The sequence below is a fragment of the Anguilla anguilla genome, chromosome 4, assembly GCF_013347855.1.
Source record: "Anguilla anguilla isolate fAngAng1 chromosome 4, fAngAng1.pri, whole genome shotgun sequence".
Classification (NCBI taxonomy): Eukaryota; Metazoa; Chordata; class Actinopteri; order Anguilliformes; family Anguillidae; genus Anguilla; species Anguilla anguilla.
Window position 1 is genome coordinate 64,604,981 of NC_049204.1, and position 17,480 is coordinate 64,622,460.

The following is a 17,480-nucleotide window of genomic DNA, read 5'->3' on the forward strand; positions in this document are numbered from 1 at the left end:
CATCCACTGACCCTCTGCTCCTCTGTTTTATCTGGATTGGCCGATTGTGGTCTGTGGGACAATCCGTGCAGCGTGCAGATCTTTTTTTTTTTTTTTACAATCGTCCAGCTTATTTAACAGTTTCTCGGCTGCGATTGGCCAGGCCTGACACGCGTCCCTCCCCCTGTCCAGGTGAGCTGCCTGCCCTGGACCTGGGGCGGCAACTCCAGCGCCCCGGATTCGGGGTCGGACCCGCGGGGGGAGAACGGCACCGCCCTGGCGCTGCCCTGCGAGAGCGCCCCCTACGCCTTCCTGTCCTGCGCCGGCGCCACGCTCACCCTGGCCCTCTTCCTGCGCGTCTCCTCCCTGCCCAAGATCGTCCTGCTCCTGCTGCTCAGCGTCCTGTACGTCACCGTCCTGGAGGTCAGCGGCTTCAGGAAGTCCGTTGGGTGAGAGGCGTCGTCTCCCGTGGCGACCCCGCATCCGGTTGCTAGCGTGGGGCCAGCAGGTCTGCTGCATGCTGGGAAATTGCTTTGCCGGAGAAATAGTTCTGCGCAATACATTTTAACCCTTTTGCGATGAGAGACCACAAAATATGTGCTCAGTGTGTTCTTACTGTACTCAACTCAACAACACTCTGAAGCTGATGTCACAATCTCTGCTGGCCATTTGAAAGCAGTGGAGTTCTAGAACACTGACCTGGAATTTTGAATAAACATTCTGATAAAAACCTGCTCATCAGAGGGTTAATCTGTGTGAGCCCACTGGCTGCTCAGCCACTAGCCACTGTTCAGCATGTAGTCAGCTGCTGTAGTAAGTGATATGTAAGTGGATTTAATAGATTTTGCTGCATTTCCTGTGTGCCAGTGCAGGCCGAATACCCACATTTGTTTACGGTGTGTAAAAGATTGTAGGTGCATCGTAATGTATCGTCCTGGATCTGAGGCAGATGATAGCCGAGTAATAGAGACGCTATTATGGTTGATGATATTGATATTTACTGAAGTAATACAGTCTTTGGTGCTCTGAATCAATATGCCAAGATATTCTGCTGCCAGTTTTTTTTATTTTATTATTATTATTATTTTATTTTTTTATAGTGAAGTGTTTGTACTGAAGTGATCGTAGAGTAGAGTAGAGTAGAGTAGAGTAGAGTAGAGTAGAGTAGAAGACAGGTCTTGTGAGAAGGCTGGCCTGTGAGTAGAGTCGTAGACAGGTCTTGTGAGAAGGCTGGCCTGTGCTCCCCTGGTACGGAGCGAGTGTTTTGAGATCCACACGTGTGCCCGTGTGTCGCCCGTGTGTGCGCAGGGGCGGGCTTGTCTCCCCGCGCGGGTACGAGCGCGGGTACGAGAGCGGGTACGAGCCCATCTTTGCCATCCTGCTGTTTGCCAGCGCGCTGATTCTGCACTCCCGGCAGCTGGACCTGAAGCTACGGCTGGACTACCTGTGGGCCGCGCAGGTGAGCCCGTACGCCGCCGCCGCCGCCGCTGCTCCGACACCTGGAAACCTTCTGCGTGCTGTCAGCGTGTGTGTGTGTGAGCGTGTGTGTGTGTGTGTGTGTGTGCGTGTGCGCGTCTGCATGTGAGCATACCTGTTTACACACAGTGTATGCGTGACCTCTGGGCGTATGTGTATTTCTAAGTGTGTCTGTGTGTGTGTGTGTGTGTGTGTGTGTTATGTGTTTGTGAGCTTAGCTTGTGTGTGTGTTGGTACTTGTGACCCTGTGTGTGTGAGTGCGTGTCGTGTTTGTGTGACCCGTGTTTTTGTGACACGCACACGCGTGTTGTGTGTTTTCCTGCGCGTGTCTTAGCGCATGTGAGTGCAGAGGCACACAGACGGCGGCTCCTGGCGCGTGCTCCGCGCTCTCTGTGGGGACGGGGCAGGATGGGTCAGAGTGGCCAGCTCTCGCTGTGGCCGCTCCGCTTCTATATATAGCGCCCGTGTTTGCGCTTAGGTGTCAGTGCCGTGGGCCTGTGTTTCTGCCTGACTGCCTCATCTCTTTTTCTCTCTCCCTCCCTGCTCCCTCTCCCTCTCTGTTCTCTCTTCCCTCTCTCTCTGTCTCTCCCTCTTTATTTGTCTCTCTCCCGCCCTCTCCCTCTCCCTGCTCGCTGTCTCTCTCTCTCCCCCTCTCTCCCTCTCTGTTCTCTCTTCCCCCTCTCTCTGTCTCTCCCTCTTTATTTCTCTCTCTCCCACCCTCTCGCTCTCCCTGCTCGCTGTCTCTCTCCCCCTCTCTCCCTCTACCCTCTGTCTCTCCCTCTCTCTCTCTCCTCCTCTCTCTCTTTCTCTCTCTCTCTCCCCCCCTCTCTCTCCCCCTCTCTCTCCCCTCTCTCTCTCTCTCCCCCTCTCTCCCCTCTCTCTCTCCCCCTCTCTCTCTCTCTCTCTCTCTCTCCCTCTCTCTCTCGTTACGGTGTGAGGCGAGAGGACTCCTGGCTCTCCAGTCGCCCCGAGTTCTCCCGGCTCACAGCTCCGTACCGTGCGAGGACAGGTTGCCCTGGGGGCGGATGGTAGTGCGAGGGCGCGCTCGTACGCGATTGGTGGGGACAGGCGTGCATATTTTACAGTCACATTCCGGATTGTAACCGGTCTCTTCAGGCCCGGTGCGCTCTCCCATCGAGTCTCAGAGAAAAACACACACACAAAAAAACAAAAACGTTTTTTTTTTTGTTTTGTTGTTTGTTTTGCAGAGGTAACTGGAAATTAAATTTAAAGACGTTTTTGGTGCTACAGGTGGCCGTGTGGCGGCTGTTATTAACGAGCGCGTGATTGGCGTGGCGTGGCTGGGCTCGGTCGCCCGCGGTGATCCCAGTCGCCTGCAGGGATCCGAGTCGGCGCGTTTGTGCGGTCGCTCCCGGGCGGTGAATCGGGCTAACGGGCTGAGGTAACGGGCCTGCACTGAGAGGGCCCGGCGGAGCGTTAGCGCCCTGAACCCGAGCTCCGCGCGGAGCGTTAGCGGCCTGAACCCGAGCTCCGCGCGGAGCGTTAGCGCCCTGAACCCGAGCTCCGCGCGGAGCGTTAGCGCCCTGAACCCGAGCTCCACGCTCGGGTACACACATATATATATATATATATATAATTTCATCTTTAAAATAAAAACAAATTCTTTATAGGACCACTTGGTGTGCATACTTTGTGTATTTTTGTCACAATGTGAAGATGAATTTTGAAGAGTGGAACACATTTCCACCACACAGAGGAGATGTTGCTCGTCAGTCAGCAGGTTCGGTTCGGTTTCTGAGAGGGCGTTTACCTCTCCTTGTCCTGACCATGGCCTGTGCCTGAATTAGTCACGCGTGAAATCACAGTTAGGCCTTCTTAACATTGTCAGAAAAATAGAACATATATATTTAATGGAATAATGCGTGAAGACGTGTTTGAAGATGTGTGGTTGTAGTCTTCAGAGGATTTTTGCCAGCACAGCACACTCCCCGACAGTAAAAACCTTCCGCCTCTTCATTATTGACCTCTAGTGGTCAAATTGCAATACTACAGTTCATAATCGCTCTGAAGCGAGGCTTGCTCCTGACCGAGTGAAGTAGGTTACACGTTGGGACTCAGGCGGGTTATGTTAAGTGAAAAAGACGTACCTTCACATTCACGTTGGATTTTCATGCTTATCCTTATTTTCTGTGGAAAGATACATTATGTGCTGTACAGTGCGCTCCTGGCCAACGGCCATGTCACATTATGGCCTTATCCTTCTCCATGGCAGAAGCTTAGCAAGCCTGGGCTGGGATGGGGGACAAATTGTTGCTGGAAGTGGTTTTGACGGGATTGGTTCAGGGGTCAGTCTGCCGCTCTGCGCTAGGTAGACATGCCCCAGTGCGGTGATGGGGACGCAATTTCTGTTTTTTTTTATCAGAGGCTTATAAATCAAGATGGTCACACACTGCTCATTGCGATCATGTCAGATTTACCATATTGCGAAAAGGTGAGGGTGTAATTTCCCCAGACAAAAGCCCTAGGTCTGTCCCTTTGGATCTAACTAGCAAATCGCCGCCAGGGCTCGGTTTGACTGATTGCGTCCTTGCCTCTCCGTCTCAGCTGTCCAAAATGGCTTCCAGATGGATGCTGTGCTGGCTGTGGTTTGAGCGGATGTACTTCAGTGTAACGCGCTTCGAGATTCTTGGAAGGGGGTGACACAGGCATCGTTCGTTTCGGGTCGCTTGAGGACGGCCTCGCTGGTGCCGCTGTCCTTCAGTGCGCGTTTGTCTGGGTTGCCAGGCGGAGGAGGAGCGGGACGACATGGAGAGGGTGAAGCTGGACAACAAGAGGATCCTCTTCAACCTGCTGCCTGCGCACGTGGCGCAGCACTTTCTGATGTCCAATCCGAGGAACATGGTGAGTCTAATGCCTGACCCCTGAAATATGGTGAGTCTAATGTCTGACCCCTGAAACATGGTGAGTATAATGTCTAACTCCTGAAATATGGAAAGACTAATGTCTAATCCCTGAAACATGGTGAGTCTAATGTTTAACCCCTGAAATATGGTGAGTCTTATGTCTAACCCCTGAAATATGGTGAGTCTTATGTCTAACCCCTGGAACATGGTTAGTCTAATGCCTGACCTCTGAAACATGGTGAATCTCATGTCTGACCCCTGAAACATGGTGAGTCTAATGCCTGACCCCTGAAATATGGAAAGTCCAATACCTGACCCCTGAAACATGGTGAATCTAATGCCTGACCCCTGAAATATGGTGAGTCTAATGTCTGACCCCTGAAACATGGTGAGTATAATGCCTGACCCCTGAAACATGGTGAGTCTAATGTCTAACCCCTGAAACATGGTGAGTCTAATGTCTGACCCATGAAATATGGAAAGTCTAAAGTCTAATCCCTAAAACATGAGTTTAATCCTTAGCTCCTGAAATATTGTCACTTTCAGGTATAACCACTGAAATATTGTATATGCAATGTGTAACCCTTTAAATGTCCCTAATCCCTGAGATGTCAATCTAATGTAAACAATTCCTTGAAAATCTCTGCAAAGAAAGTGCATCCAATGTATAACCCAGGTACTGTAATTTTACACCTGCAAAATTGTCTAATATATTATGCGGGAAACATGATGAATTGAATCTGTAATAAGTTGTCAAATATGCTGTTTTATGTGCCGAAATATTCATTGAAGTCCTAAAATACTTTGAGTCTAATGTATAATGTCCCAAAGTATGTACTGTATGATGGATTTAATATTTAGCTGCAGAAAATAGACAGTCTCACGTAGAACCCCTGAGGCGTGGCGAGTCTGACGGATAGCCGCTGGGGTGTGTGCACGTGAGGTTATTTTCAGGCATGACCCCTGAAATAGGCTAATGCGTTGCCAAGATGCCCCCTTTTTTTCCCCCGTACATCCCAGGATGTTGGCGGGCTGCGGTGGCGGATGCGAGGTGTTTGGGTTGGAGGGGACGGGGGGGGTTGGGGGGGGGGACGTGACGCTGTTGGCGGGGGGGCTCGCTGGATATCCCGTGCCATTGACGCTCGTCCCCCCCGTCTCTGAGTCACACTTCCCCGGCCGTGATGCAATTTTAAACATCCTGTGTCTCCCAGAGGAACCCCCCGCCCCTTTAACCCCGCAAGGATATTTTAGAGAAAAGAAAAAACAACTGCGAGAAAGAGAGAGGGACAGAGAGAGAAAGAGAGAGGGACAGAGAGAGAGGGACAGAGAGAGAAAGAGAAAGGGACAGAGAGAGAAAGAGAGAGGGACAGAGAGAGAGAGGGAGAGAGAGGGACAGAGAGAGAAAGAGAAAGGGACAGAGAGAGAGGGACAGAGAGAGAAAGAGAGAGGGACAGAGAGAGAAAGAGAGAGGGACAGAGAGAGGGACAGAGAGAAAGAGAGAGGGAGAGAGAGGGACAGAGAGAGAGAGCAGGGAAATTAAACGGCAATCTGGCAAAGCACTGACTTGTGCGGAGACATTAAATTGCGTGTTTTTTGTTTGAATCTGTTGTTTCCCTGTCGCTGCGAAGTTAACCTGCGCACATTAGCACAAACCGAAGCCCCCTCCGTAAACACGAAAAAACACAGGGCCGTTTTTAACCGTCACCGGCCGCCAGGTTTGCACTGGGAACCCGAGGTGGAACCCGAGGTGGAACTCCGTTCTGAGGCCCCGAAACAGCGCAGGGAGCGGAGCGAAGCGTAATTGTTCAGCGGGCGACCCAAAGACCCAGAGCTGTGACTGGCGCTCAGGTTTTTTTGCGGTGCGTTTCCACGACGCCACAATCACTCTGCCAGTGGAAAAATACCCCCCCCCCCCACCCCCATTTGTGCAGAGGGTGCACAATCGGGTTATTTTTTTTTCTTTTCTTTTTTTGGTTCTTCTCCTGATCTCTCTTGTACTACGAGAAAGCCACGCATGGGCTCAGGAGAAGAACCAACAGAAAAAAAACAACAAAACAAAAAAACAACCCCGATTGTGGCACCCTCTGCAAGAAAAAAAAAAAAAAAAAAAAAAATGGCGAGCATTAACACGTGCGTCCGTGAAGCTGGGAGTTTGCTGAGGCGGTCTGTGTTAAGGGGCCTGTGCTCAGTGACACAATGGCGACGCCGACCCGGACTCCCCCCCCCTGGGTTTGAGCCCAGTTCCTTAACGGCGGCGCCACAATGGGGTCTCACAGGAGGCTAACGATATATTCAGCGTTACCGGATTTCCCTCCCCCCCCCAAGTCCCCACTCCCCCAGCCCCCCCCCCGCCCCCCCCCTCCATCCCTCGCAAGTGAAAGAAACTGGGGGAAAAGGCAGCGGTCCCAAAGGGTGCCGGCTTTGACGGAGCTAGAGCCTCCATTCACATTTTTAGCACAGAAGAGTATTTTTAACCCGGCTGCGAGCGTCACGCTGAGCGCACTCGGGTTCAGAGCGGTTTCCCTCAGAGCTGGAGAGAACATGGCCGACACCGCGAACTCCAACGTCCCCCTGAGACCCGCAAGAACACAAAAATTAAGTTTTTCAATTTTTATTATTATTATTATTTTATTTTTATTTATTTATTTACATATAATGCTAGTGTCTGGGATGGCCAAAAACAGAATTTATTTGAACTTTATCGAATTTCCCTTCTACTGTAGGTCTTTATTCGAATATATGGTTCTTGGGGTTAAGACCAGAGACTCGTGGTCTTGGAGGATATGGGCTTGGAGCTTCTCCTGAATCTCTCTGAGGGTCGTACCCCCCGAGCTGTCCTGACTCGCAGTGGTGATGCGCTTGTGCTCGTTCTCTTGCGCCAGGACCTGTACTACCAGTCCTATGCCCAGGTCGGGGTGCTGTTCGCCTCCATCCCCAATTTCAACGACTTCTACATCGAGCTGGACGGGAACAACATGGGGGTCGAGTGTCTCCGCCTCCTCAACGAGATCATCGCCGACTTCGACGAGGTGAGCTCCTCGCTGAGTTTTTTTTGTTTTTTTTTTGTTTGATGGTTCAAACCCGTTTTGCACAGGCCTGATTGATTCCACACCGATCTCGACAAAACCGTTTCTGTATGGACCTCGCTGTGTGCCTGGGGGGGCATTGGTCATGCTGAAGCAGGGAAGGGCCTTCTCCCAAACTGTTGGGGAAAAGCACAGAATCGCCCAGAATGTGATTGTACGCTGTAGAATTAAGATTTCCCTTCACTGGGACCTTTAGGGGCCCAGCCCAAGCCTTGAAAAAACAGCCCTAGACCAGATACCAGGGGTGTCCAGATACCTTCGGTCATTTCGTGTACATTCATAATTATATAAACACCGGGTATGGTTGCAGATGAAGGTAGAGGTCCCTGGACATTGAGGTGGAGTGGGAACGGAGGCAGGCGAGCCAGCGGAGCGACCGTAATGGGGGTTATCATTACCGTGATTATCGTGAGCAGAGATGACCCCCGTCAAGGCGCGGCGCGGCGCGTGTAATGCGATTACACGCCAGCCCATCTTCGCATGTGGACGGCGGAGAGTCCGCCGCGTATTTTTATCTGCTCTATTCCTGGAAACGGGATTATCGGGCACGCAGACCTGCGGTTTACACCTGGGTGAGCCTGGCACAGCTTGGGCTGCGGCTGTCTCGCTGCTGCTAAATGAATGACTAATTTTTTATTTATTTTTATTTTTTTTTTTTTTTTCTTCTCCCCCTCCAGCTCTTGGACAAGGAATGCTACAAGGACATCGAGAAGATCAAGACCATAGGAAGCACGTACATGGCAGCTGTGGGTTTGGTGCCCACCACTGGAACCCAGGTGTGTGTGTGTGTGTGTGTGTGTGTGTGTGTGTTTGGGTGTATTTGTGTCTGTGTGCATGTGTCTGTGTGTGCGTGTTTGTGTGTGTGTGTGTGTATGTGTGTCTGTGTGTCTGTGTGTGTGCGTGCGTGTGTGCGTGCATGCGTGCGTGTGTGTGTGAAATCTTAAATTCCTCTCAAACTCCAGCTACAGCATGGATTGTATTGGAATGGGTGGTGAGAAGAAACTTTATAACCCGTTTTATCTTTTTGAAAAAGAAAAAGAAACAATGCAATAAATTAGGTGTGAGGTAATGATGACATTAGTTCCTGTAAAATCATGTGATTTTTTTTTTTTTTCAAATGTATGATTGTACTTATTGTTATTTTTGTCCCCAAAAACAGGCCAAAAAGTCCGTCTCCTCACACTTATGCACAGTAGCGGACTTCGCCATCGAGATGTTTGATGTGCTGGACGCAATCAACTACCAGTCCTACAACGACTTTGTGCTGCGAGTGGGTGAGTCTCCGCCGGTCGCCCGCCGAGAGAGGGAGAGAGAGGGGGACAGAGCCGCTCTCTGTGAGCGCCGGCGGGGCCACCGTAGCCAAGGAAACGCGCTGCAGGAAAGCTGATAATCTGCGCATGCCGCTGCAGCGGATATCCTGCCCTGAGTCCCGCTCAAAATGCCAAAGTTTTCCCCTCTGCTTCAAAGCGTCTTTGTGACAGGTCTCTCTGTAAAAAAAATAAAATAAAATAATAATAAAAAAAAGTGCTATACAAAATAAATAGAATTGAATTGATTTTTAATTTTTTTAATTTTTTATTTTTTTAAATGAAAGTAAAAATATCTGCCTGTTGTGGAAGTAGGGGGCTTTACAACCTTGATGGTGGGTCGGGGCCCATCGCGGCCGTATGACCCAATTACTCTGCCAAGCAAAGAACTCTGGGTAAAGCCAGTCAAGAAAGTCATGTGGGCGGCAGGGTTCATGAAGCCTAAATTGTGACCACGCCTAGTGCGAGCACCACATATATTCAATTCAGTTTTATTTGTATAGAGCTTTTTTACTGAGAACTGTCACAAAGACGCTTTACAGAGTAGCAAGGCAAGAGACAGAGCAAAAAGAGCAGACAGAGCTTGCTGGCCAGGTTCGCTGTCCTGTAGTAAAACTCCGGGTTTGCTGTCCTGTAGTAAAACTCCGGGTTTTCTGTCCTGTAGTAAAACTCCGGGTTTGCTGTCCTGTAGTATAACTCCGGGTTCACTGTCCTGTAGTAAAACTCTGGGTTCGCTGTCCTGTAGTAAAACTCCAGGTCCGCTGTCCTATAGTGAAACTCCAGATTCACTGTCCTGTAGTTAAACTCAAGGTTTGCTGTCCTGTAGTAATACTCTATATTCACTGTCCTGTAGTAAAACTCTGGGTTCGCTGTCCTGTAGTAAAACTCCAGGTCCGCTGTCCTGTAGTAAAACTCCAGATTCACTGTCCTGTGGTAAAACTCCAGGTTTGCTGTCCTGTAGTAAAACTCCAGGTTTGCTGTGCTGTGGTAAAACTCCGGGTTTGCTGTCCTTGTCCCTGCAGGCATCAATGTGGGTCCAGTGGTGGCGGGCGTCATCGGGGCCAGAAGGCCCCAGTACGACATTTGGGGGAACACGGTCAACGTGGCCAGCCGCATGGACAGCACGGGCCTCCAGGGCAAAATACAGGTACGGAGTCAGACAGCCGGGAGGTTGCCAGCTTGCGTCCGGCATTTTCAGAGGCACAGCATTGACAGCTTGCGGCGAGGGCAGGCCCAGTGGTCAGGCCTGTGGCCTGTATGACGCACACTTGCTGCTTCACGATCACCACCATGGAACATCATGCGAGTCGCTGGCTCCGCTGCAGACTGAAGTCGAGTTAGAGTTCGAGCAGAGATCTCCCACTCCAGTCCCGGAGAGTCTGCAGCTCTTTCGTGATTTCCTTTGAATTTGGCAGCCAGCTTAGGGTTCCGAAACAAGGTCTACGAACTCATCAGCCGGTCGGTTGCTTTAATTAGACGTTTAAGAGCGATAACACTCCAAATATATAATACCAGACATCATGGCCCTCCGTGACTGGTCTTCAGGGGGTTACTAGGGTTACACAGGGTTGAGAAAGGGCAGTGCTTTTGAATGTCCTGGAAAGCAGTGGACGCACAGATGTACACACAGTCTGCTGATCCAAGTCTCATTAAATACAGACGGGGGAATACGAGGCTGTTAATAGCCCTTAATGCGAGTGCTTTTTCAGCAGCTGCATCTGAACGCTGTGGGGCTCTGTGGCCGGGGTTAGGACACGGAGTTCGCTACCTTCCGCAACCTTGTGCTTCACAACTTGTTCTGGACCGAATGTCTCTCCCCCCCCGCCCCCTCCACCCCCCCCACCCTCCACCCCCCCGCCCCCTTAATTACCGCTGAACTCATTAGTCAGACTAGTTCACTATGAAAGGTAATGCCACGCGTTTTATGAAAATGCATTTGTTCCGGAACATGTTTGGTGAGTGGAGAGCACAGTTGCTGGAATGGGATTCAGTGAGCATGGAGGGGGGGCTAATTTGGAGCATTCAGAAACAGGGGGGGTGTGTGTGCGACCCCAGTCCAGCAGGGCCGGTGCGAACAGGAAAATACACCTTTCCAGGAAGTAGGCCTCTTCTGATTGGATGCGGGCATTCCACGTGTTCGGTGTGGGGGGCTGCGATTGGCTGGAGGTGTTTTGTCTTTGGTCCAGAACACCAGCACATCCTCGGCACGCTGGTCTCTTTTATCTCGGTCCCGCAGCCGGCCCGATTTCGGCTGCGGTAACGCGCCTCACGTGGTTTCCCCGGGCAACGTGGTACCCATGTGGCGAACAGACTGTTTGTAATCCTCCCGAATGCCACTCCCAATATTGAGGGCAGTGCCGCACCGTGAAGAGAAACCTGTTGTCTTTTTGTTGTTGTTGTTGCTGCTTGTGCTCATTTTACAATTGCTTTGTTCTCTGTTTTTTTATTTATTTGTGTGCGCTTAAGTAGTTTGAAGCACAAATAGTGTATTTCATTTAATAATGACTGTAATGACTCTGAGTCACCTCACACGATGTTTTACATTTTCTCAGTTAAAAGTAATACTCTTTGTGTGTGTGTGTGTGTGTGTGTGTGCACTATACCTATGTGTGTCTCTCTATGTGTATGTATACTGTACCTGTGGGTGGGTGTGTGTGTGCATGTGTACTATACATATATGTGTGTGTGTATGTGTGCGGGTCTGTATACTGTATGTGTATGTCTGGGTCTGTGTGTGTGTGTACTGTATGTGTGTCTGTGTATGTACACTATGCTCTGTGTGTGTCTGTGTGTGTCTGTGTGTGTGTGTGTATGTGTGTGTACACTATGCTCTGTGTGTGTGTTTCCCGCAGGTCACGGAGGACGTGTACCGCACGCTGAAGGGCAGCTATGACCTGGTGTGCCGCGGCAAGGTCAGTGTCAAGGGCAAAGGGGAGATGCTGACTTATTTTCTGGAGGGGAAGTGCCCGGGGCCCGGCTCCCACAGCCGATCAAAGGGCCTGCAGCGCCCGGGGCATCCGTGCGGCCGGCCCGGCGTCCGGACGCAGCTGGGGACGGGCTGCCCCAGCACCAGCCCGGCCACCATACAGACCACGTCCACCATGGCGAACAGCGCCGTCCTGTACCTCCCGTCCGTGTCCCTGTCCCTCTCCGTGCCAGCAGGGAAGGAGGCGTGAGAGAAGACCCCCGTCCCGCCACCCCACTCCGCCCCCCCCCCGACACCCGCACCCCCACACCCACCCCAAAACAATCGAACGAGGGTCTTAGGCAAGCGGCTTCATCGAGGGCCCCCCTGCAGTGCAACCAAAGAGAACCTTGAGTTCTGTTACGAAAATCACTTTAGAAACGTTTTTTTTTTTTCTTTTCTTTTTTTTTTTTAAAAAAAGGAACTTGTTCAGAGAGGTTACAAGGGCTAACGACTCTGTTAGGACTGGTTCCCGAGTGAAATTTTTGGGAAACGTAAATCGCCACAATGTTGTGCCAGGTTCTTCTTCTTCTTCTTTGGATTTTACCCACGGGTGGTCCACGTTCGACGCTGAGTGTAATTAACGAGGGTTCTGCACCTCAACCCAGTCGACAGCGGTTGAGAGAACCTGCGGGGTTCGTTCAGGGGTTTCGAAAACCGACCTCGAATAAGAAGGAGGAGGATTTTTGAAAGACGATCGCAGACGACGACGAGGAGATATCCCATGAGCACCAGTATCATCTCCGAAGGAAGAAAATATGTCTTCCCTCCGTGTTTTCCAATGTTGAAAAGACTTCTTCTTTTGGCCTCCTCAAACTGCAACGGTCTGTGCTGGCTACGGGAGACCGGCACATTTATCTTAAAGAGAGCTCTGAGTTGCACAGGATTCTTGCGGCTTTTCTTTCTACAGTTCAGTGACCTTTCGCTGTTGTGTTGATCATTTGGCTTTAATTTAAATTTCTTCGTCTGTGGGATTTAGCGGGCATGCCTCTTTAAAAAAGTCGATTTGTCTTTTTTCCTTTTTATCCTTTTTTTTTTTGCTGTTGCCCTGGATGGACTCAAGCATGCAATCACAACGCCAGTATCCACGAAGTTACGATGTATTTTTTTAACCATCCTCCAAGTGTGCCATGGTACAGTAGCTGTTTATCTTTCCAGTCGTTTGGAGTCGGGGAGTATTTTGATACTACTGTTATAAAATTGAATAATTATAGCCGTCTCAACAACAACAACAACAAAAAGAAAGATTCTATTTTTATGTCGGTGTTTGTGGGTTTTTGAACAGCCTTAAACTGTAATTAAACATCACAAACAGGATTTTAATGGCGGATGACAGGGGGGTTGTCTGGTTTTGGCCGTCCTCGCTTCCCTCTCTGCGGAAAGAACCGGGTCGAAGAAGGGATTTTACCGCCCAGCTGCACGTCAGATGCTGGATTCACCCGTACCTCCGTTTCGCGGTCGCGTTTTTCCCCCCCAAAAAACTGCGCCGAGCCTCTCGGTGCCGGCTGAGCCGTCCCGCGAGCAAACATGCACAAACAACGCAGTGAAAGGAACAGGACCAGCGGGTAAAAAAAACTGCAAAACTAGGGCTGCTGGTTCTTTCGGGGTCCCTTCCTATACCCAGTTTATCATCCTGTAACAATAGTATCCGTATGCCTGTCTTTAGCATTATCTCTTAGCAGGCTGCTGGTTGGCGGTTAACTGCCATTCTCAGCACAGAGATTTCTTTACTTAAAGTGTGCAGTAAAGTCTCAGACAGTACAGGGGTTTTTTTGTTGTTGTTTTGTTTTTTTTTCTGCACAGAAATCAAGACAGCTGGTGGTTGTGCTCCGTGTTATCTCTAATGGGGGAGGATTATCACGCGAGGGAAGTGGCATGTTGTGTCAAAGGAACGAGTTACCCGCTCTCATTTTCACACACACACACACACACACACACACACACACACACACACACACACTTCACACACACACACACACTCTCACACACACACACACACACACAGACACACATTTCACACGCACTTCACACACACACTTCACACGCACACACACACACTCTCACACACACACACTTCACACGCGCACACACACGCACGCACACACACTTCACACTTCACACGCACACACACTTCACACACTTCACGCTCATCTCAGGTCCAGGGGTGTGTGATTAGTGGATGTTAAAATGTGTGTGTGTGGGGGGGGGGGGGGGGGGGGGGTCGTCTGAAACGAGGGATGGACAGGTGAAGGGAGAAACTCTCTTTCTGAGTTAAGGAGGAAGGTAAAGATTGATGCTGAACCCAGCTGATAGAAAACTCTAGAAATAAAGAAAAAAAAGCAGATCATGCCAACTTAAGCTGTTGCATGGCTTTTTACTAAACTGAGCATTTGTACAGTAGATATGTTCTTCCAGGATACTGGCACATGGCCCTGGGAGTAACAGTATTGTAGTTTTAACCCTTTAGGTTTTAAATCTTTCATTAAATTGTATCTTTTTTTGTCCTCTGGATATTTTCTCAGTTGGGAGTAGTTAAAAAATTTTTTTTTTTTTTAAATTTTCATTAAATGGCCACAGTTTGGCAGTTTGTAAACAGGAGTTCTCGCCTCCCTGTTCCTGGAACGTGGCAGCGCTGCTCGTAACTGTTGCTTGCGGCTCCGTTGCAGTACCCAGTGAGGTCATCGCCTCATAGGGGCGTGGCTTAATGGCTGAACCGCCCTGTGGCCTGGCGCACAAACAGGTGTTAGCGCTGCCTCTGGGACTGGCTCCGGTCGTTGTCTCCGATTTAGAGCTGAAAGGTTATGTTTTTTTTTTATGCCCGCTTGTTGACATACAGCACCTCAGATCAGTTACGCGAGGTTCTCCGGCAGCGCATTGTGTTATCAAACGCAGCGTAAAAGGGCATGTTTGCGCACAGGGATATATGTTCAGTCCGCCCGACCTTTCATATCTGAACCTAGCTATTCAGTTCAAAACACTTTAACCACCTGCCATTAAATCAATTACCCACCCAGTTCCTTCAGCGGTTGCGTTTCTGTTTTTGAAAGGCAGAGGGACAAGCCCTAAAAAGCAAACCACTCCCGTGTTGATTCGCTGGTATCGTACAGTAGTTTCATAATGGCTCCTCGGCTGGTTTGAACGGTGTAGATAAGGACACCCGTAACCTAAGCTTCTCACTGGTGGTTTCACATTGTGCTGAAGGTTTACAAAAGAAGCCACCAGGTATAAGGATGTCTTTTCATCCGAGCAATCTGAAAGAAGGCTGAACATATCGCATGCTTTAAGGGGTGGATGTGTCCCAGAAATAAATGTATTTTAGCACAGAAGGGTAAACCTCTCACTGCCACCTGGGCCTACTCTCAGTAGATCGCACAAACCTGCTAAGACAAGCTAAACGTTATTGACTTTTAGGTTCATAATCTATACAGACCTACATTAATAACAATGTCATTTTTCATTTACATTTATTACTAGCTAAATTTTAAAATGTCATTGCCTTTGAAGCATTAAGGCCTTTATATTATTATTATTATTATTATTATTATTATTATTATTATTATTATTTACAATAATTATTATTAACGTTACACGGACTGACATTTGAGAAAGCAGTCCAATCTGATGTAGAAACCACCATACGGTTTCAGACATTCTTTTCACTGCCTGAACCCTCTCAACTCTGGAGATAAACATCTTGACGTTGCTTCCGAAACAAAACAAAAACATTCGACAGGCAAAAAGAGTACATGGCCTTATTTCTATTGTTGTGAAAGTGAGGTTTCATGATTCTCACAATGGACAGAGCTGTAACAAGCCATTATAACCCTCCAGTCACTGACCCATTTGACCCAATCAAAAGGTTATGCCCTCTATAGCAATGCAGTGCAGAATGAGTGAGTCAGTGACAGCATATCGTACTTCTGTCCATTTTTGGTTTCTTGAAGCTTCGCTCTCTGATCACTACCGAGTGATTTCTTTTTCTTTAATCTCGTTGTGTCCGGGTTTCAAGTATTTGCCTTTTGGATTATCGCATTTTAGTATTCTGTACAGGATTAATTTTGTAAATAAACTGAGCGGCACCATGTGGATTATATACTCTGTAAAAACAGGTTATTTTGGGTTTCGTAATCAATACATCTTTTATAACAGTAAGTGTAAAAGTACAATATGTCAGTTATTACCCAATGATAGGTATTGCTTTGTCTTTGCATCTAATAAGCCTTCCAATACATTGTGCGTATTGATTATGATGTTTGATGACAATGATGCTTATTATTATTATTATTATTATTATTATTATTATTACTATCATTATTATTTTAAGCCCCATTAGGATTAACAACTGTTCAACAATTCACTTAATTATTTTTGAAAAGTAACCATCGTAACTGAATCACCTTTTTATTTAAACAGAAATAAATTATTTTTAGTAAAATAAGTTGTAGAGGACATCTCAGTGTTGCCAGTTGCAACTGGCATCTTTATTTCGGTAAGTGTTGAAGGATTTTTTCGGTGATTCCTAAATACTTCCTTAGCTGATAATCAGTAGCAATAAAACTGCACTTAGAGTTTCAAAAAAATAATAATAAATATACATTTGTTAATAAGACTTAGCTGGATTCCTAAAACCCTTTTATTCTGCACATAGGAGACCTATTTTTTCAAGTTTCAAGGCATGCAGGTATACGGTATTAAAAGTCTGTGTGTCTGTTCAAGAACAGCATGCCACTGCATGCTTCCGTTCACTACACTTGTTTCTTTTTTTTTTTATTTTTCTTTTTTTTTTTGATTTGTCAAAATATATGATTTAAAAAAAATTTCTGTACGATTTTGTGATTACAGTTTTAATACTGCACAGCTCCTCCCTTTGGCTGTTTATAATGTGGTTTTATGACAGTAATAATTGATGTATTAGTTATTTTTTAAGTAATCTTTTTTTAAGAAATATAATCTAAATGATGGAAAGGCCGGTGCAGAACCCGGGGGGGGTGCTCTCGGATACCGTTGTCATGGATACGTTCCGCAGGGCCCCCCTGGGGGGAACGCGTTGGTTTTTTTTTTTTTTGGCTAAAGCATGTACCTGTACCCACCCGCCTTACTCTGGGATCGGCCCTCTGCCCTGTGACCGTTCTCAAAGTGGTGGTGGTGGGGGGGGGGGGAGTCGCCTCTGTCCTGCAAACCCAAACCCTTCTGTCTTGTATGCATGAACCGGTCAAAGAAGAAGAAAAAAAACAAAAAACGAACTCCTAGCTCTCAGTTAAATGCATGATGAGGAAAACTGCCTACTTGAATGTAGTCTATAGCTTTCCAGGGTATCCATACTCACCCCCTTGTTCAGTGCTTTGTGTTGTATGCAGTTTGTGACTGGGGGGGTGGGGGGTGGGGGTGGGGGGGGGGGGTGTGAGGCCCTCCTTCCCTTCTACACCCAGATTTCCAGTATTTGACATGTGCGCAGTGCATCGTGGGATACTTTCAACGTGCCAACGCGCCGCCACCGTCGGAGCTCAGCCGCAGAATCGAGAGTTTCTGTTTGCGCGCTCGCTAGCTTTATTTCGATAAATTATTAATCACATTTTTTTTTTTTTTTTTTTTTTTTGAAGATAGGCCCTCTAGAGAAGCCCGTTCGTTTAAAAAAAAGAAAAAAAATCCGGTCATCCGTCCCGTGGGAGGGAGCGCATCCGAATTCTCATGGCAGCGACGCATCCTGCAGCTCCGCGGCCGAACCAGCCCCCCCCTCCCCCCCCCCCACCCCCCCAGCGTGTTTACACTCACAACAAACACGGCACTCCGGCGGGCCCAAAGC

At 48.5% G+C, this 17,480-nt stretch overlaps 1 protein-coding gene across 3 annotated transcripts in view; it reads left to right on the forward strand.

Annotated features, from left to right (window-relative positions):
- Positions 1 to 12,077, forward strand: part of adcy1a (adenylate cyclase 1a) — a 63,584-nt gene extending 51,507 nt beyond the window's left edge. The window contains exons 13-20 of one of the 3 annotated variants that reach the window (XM_035412076.1): positions 172 to 428; positions 1,288 to 1,438; positions 4,201 to 4,317; positions 7,202 to 7,348; positions 8,083 to 8,181; positions 8,565 to 8,679; positions 9,735 to 9,859; positions 11,565 to 12,077. In XM_035412076.1, the coding sequence (XP_035267967.1) occupies positions 172 to 428; positions 1,288 to 1,438; positions 4,201 to 4,317; positions 7,202 to 7,348; positions 8,083 to 8,181; positions 8,565 to 8,679; positions 9,735 to 9,859; positions 11,565 to 11,888 (1,335 nt within the window). In that variant the 3' untranslated portion in view covers positions 11,889 to 12,077. Of the gene's footprint in view, positions 1 to 171; positions 429 to 1,287; positions 1,439 to 4,200; positions 4,318 to 7,201; positions 7,349 to 8,082; positions 8,182 to 8,564; positions 8,680 to 9,734; positions 9,860 to 11,564 lie in introns of those variants that run through there. The other 2 variants (XR_004764670.1, XM_035412077.1) reach the window with 2 other exon arrangements.
- The last annotated feature ends 5,403 nt before the right edge of the window (positions 12,078 to 17,480 follow it).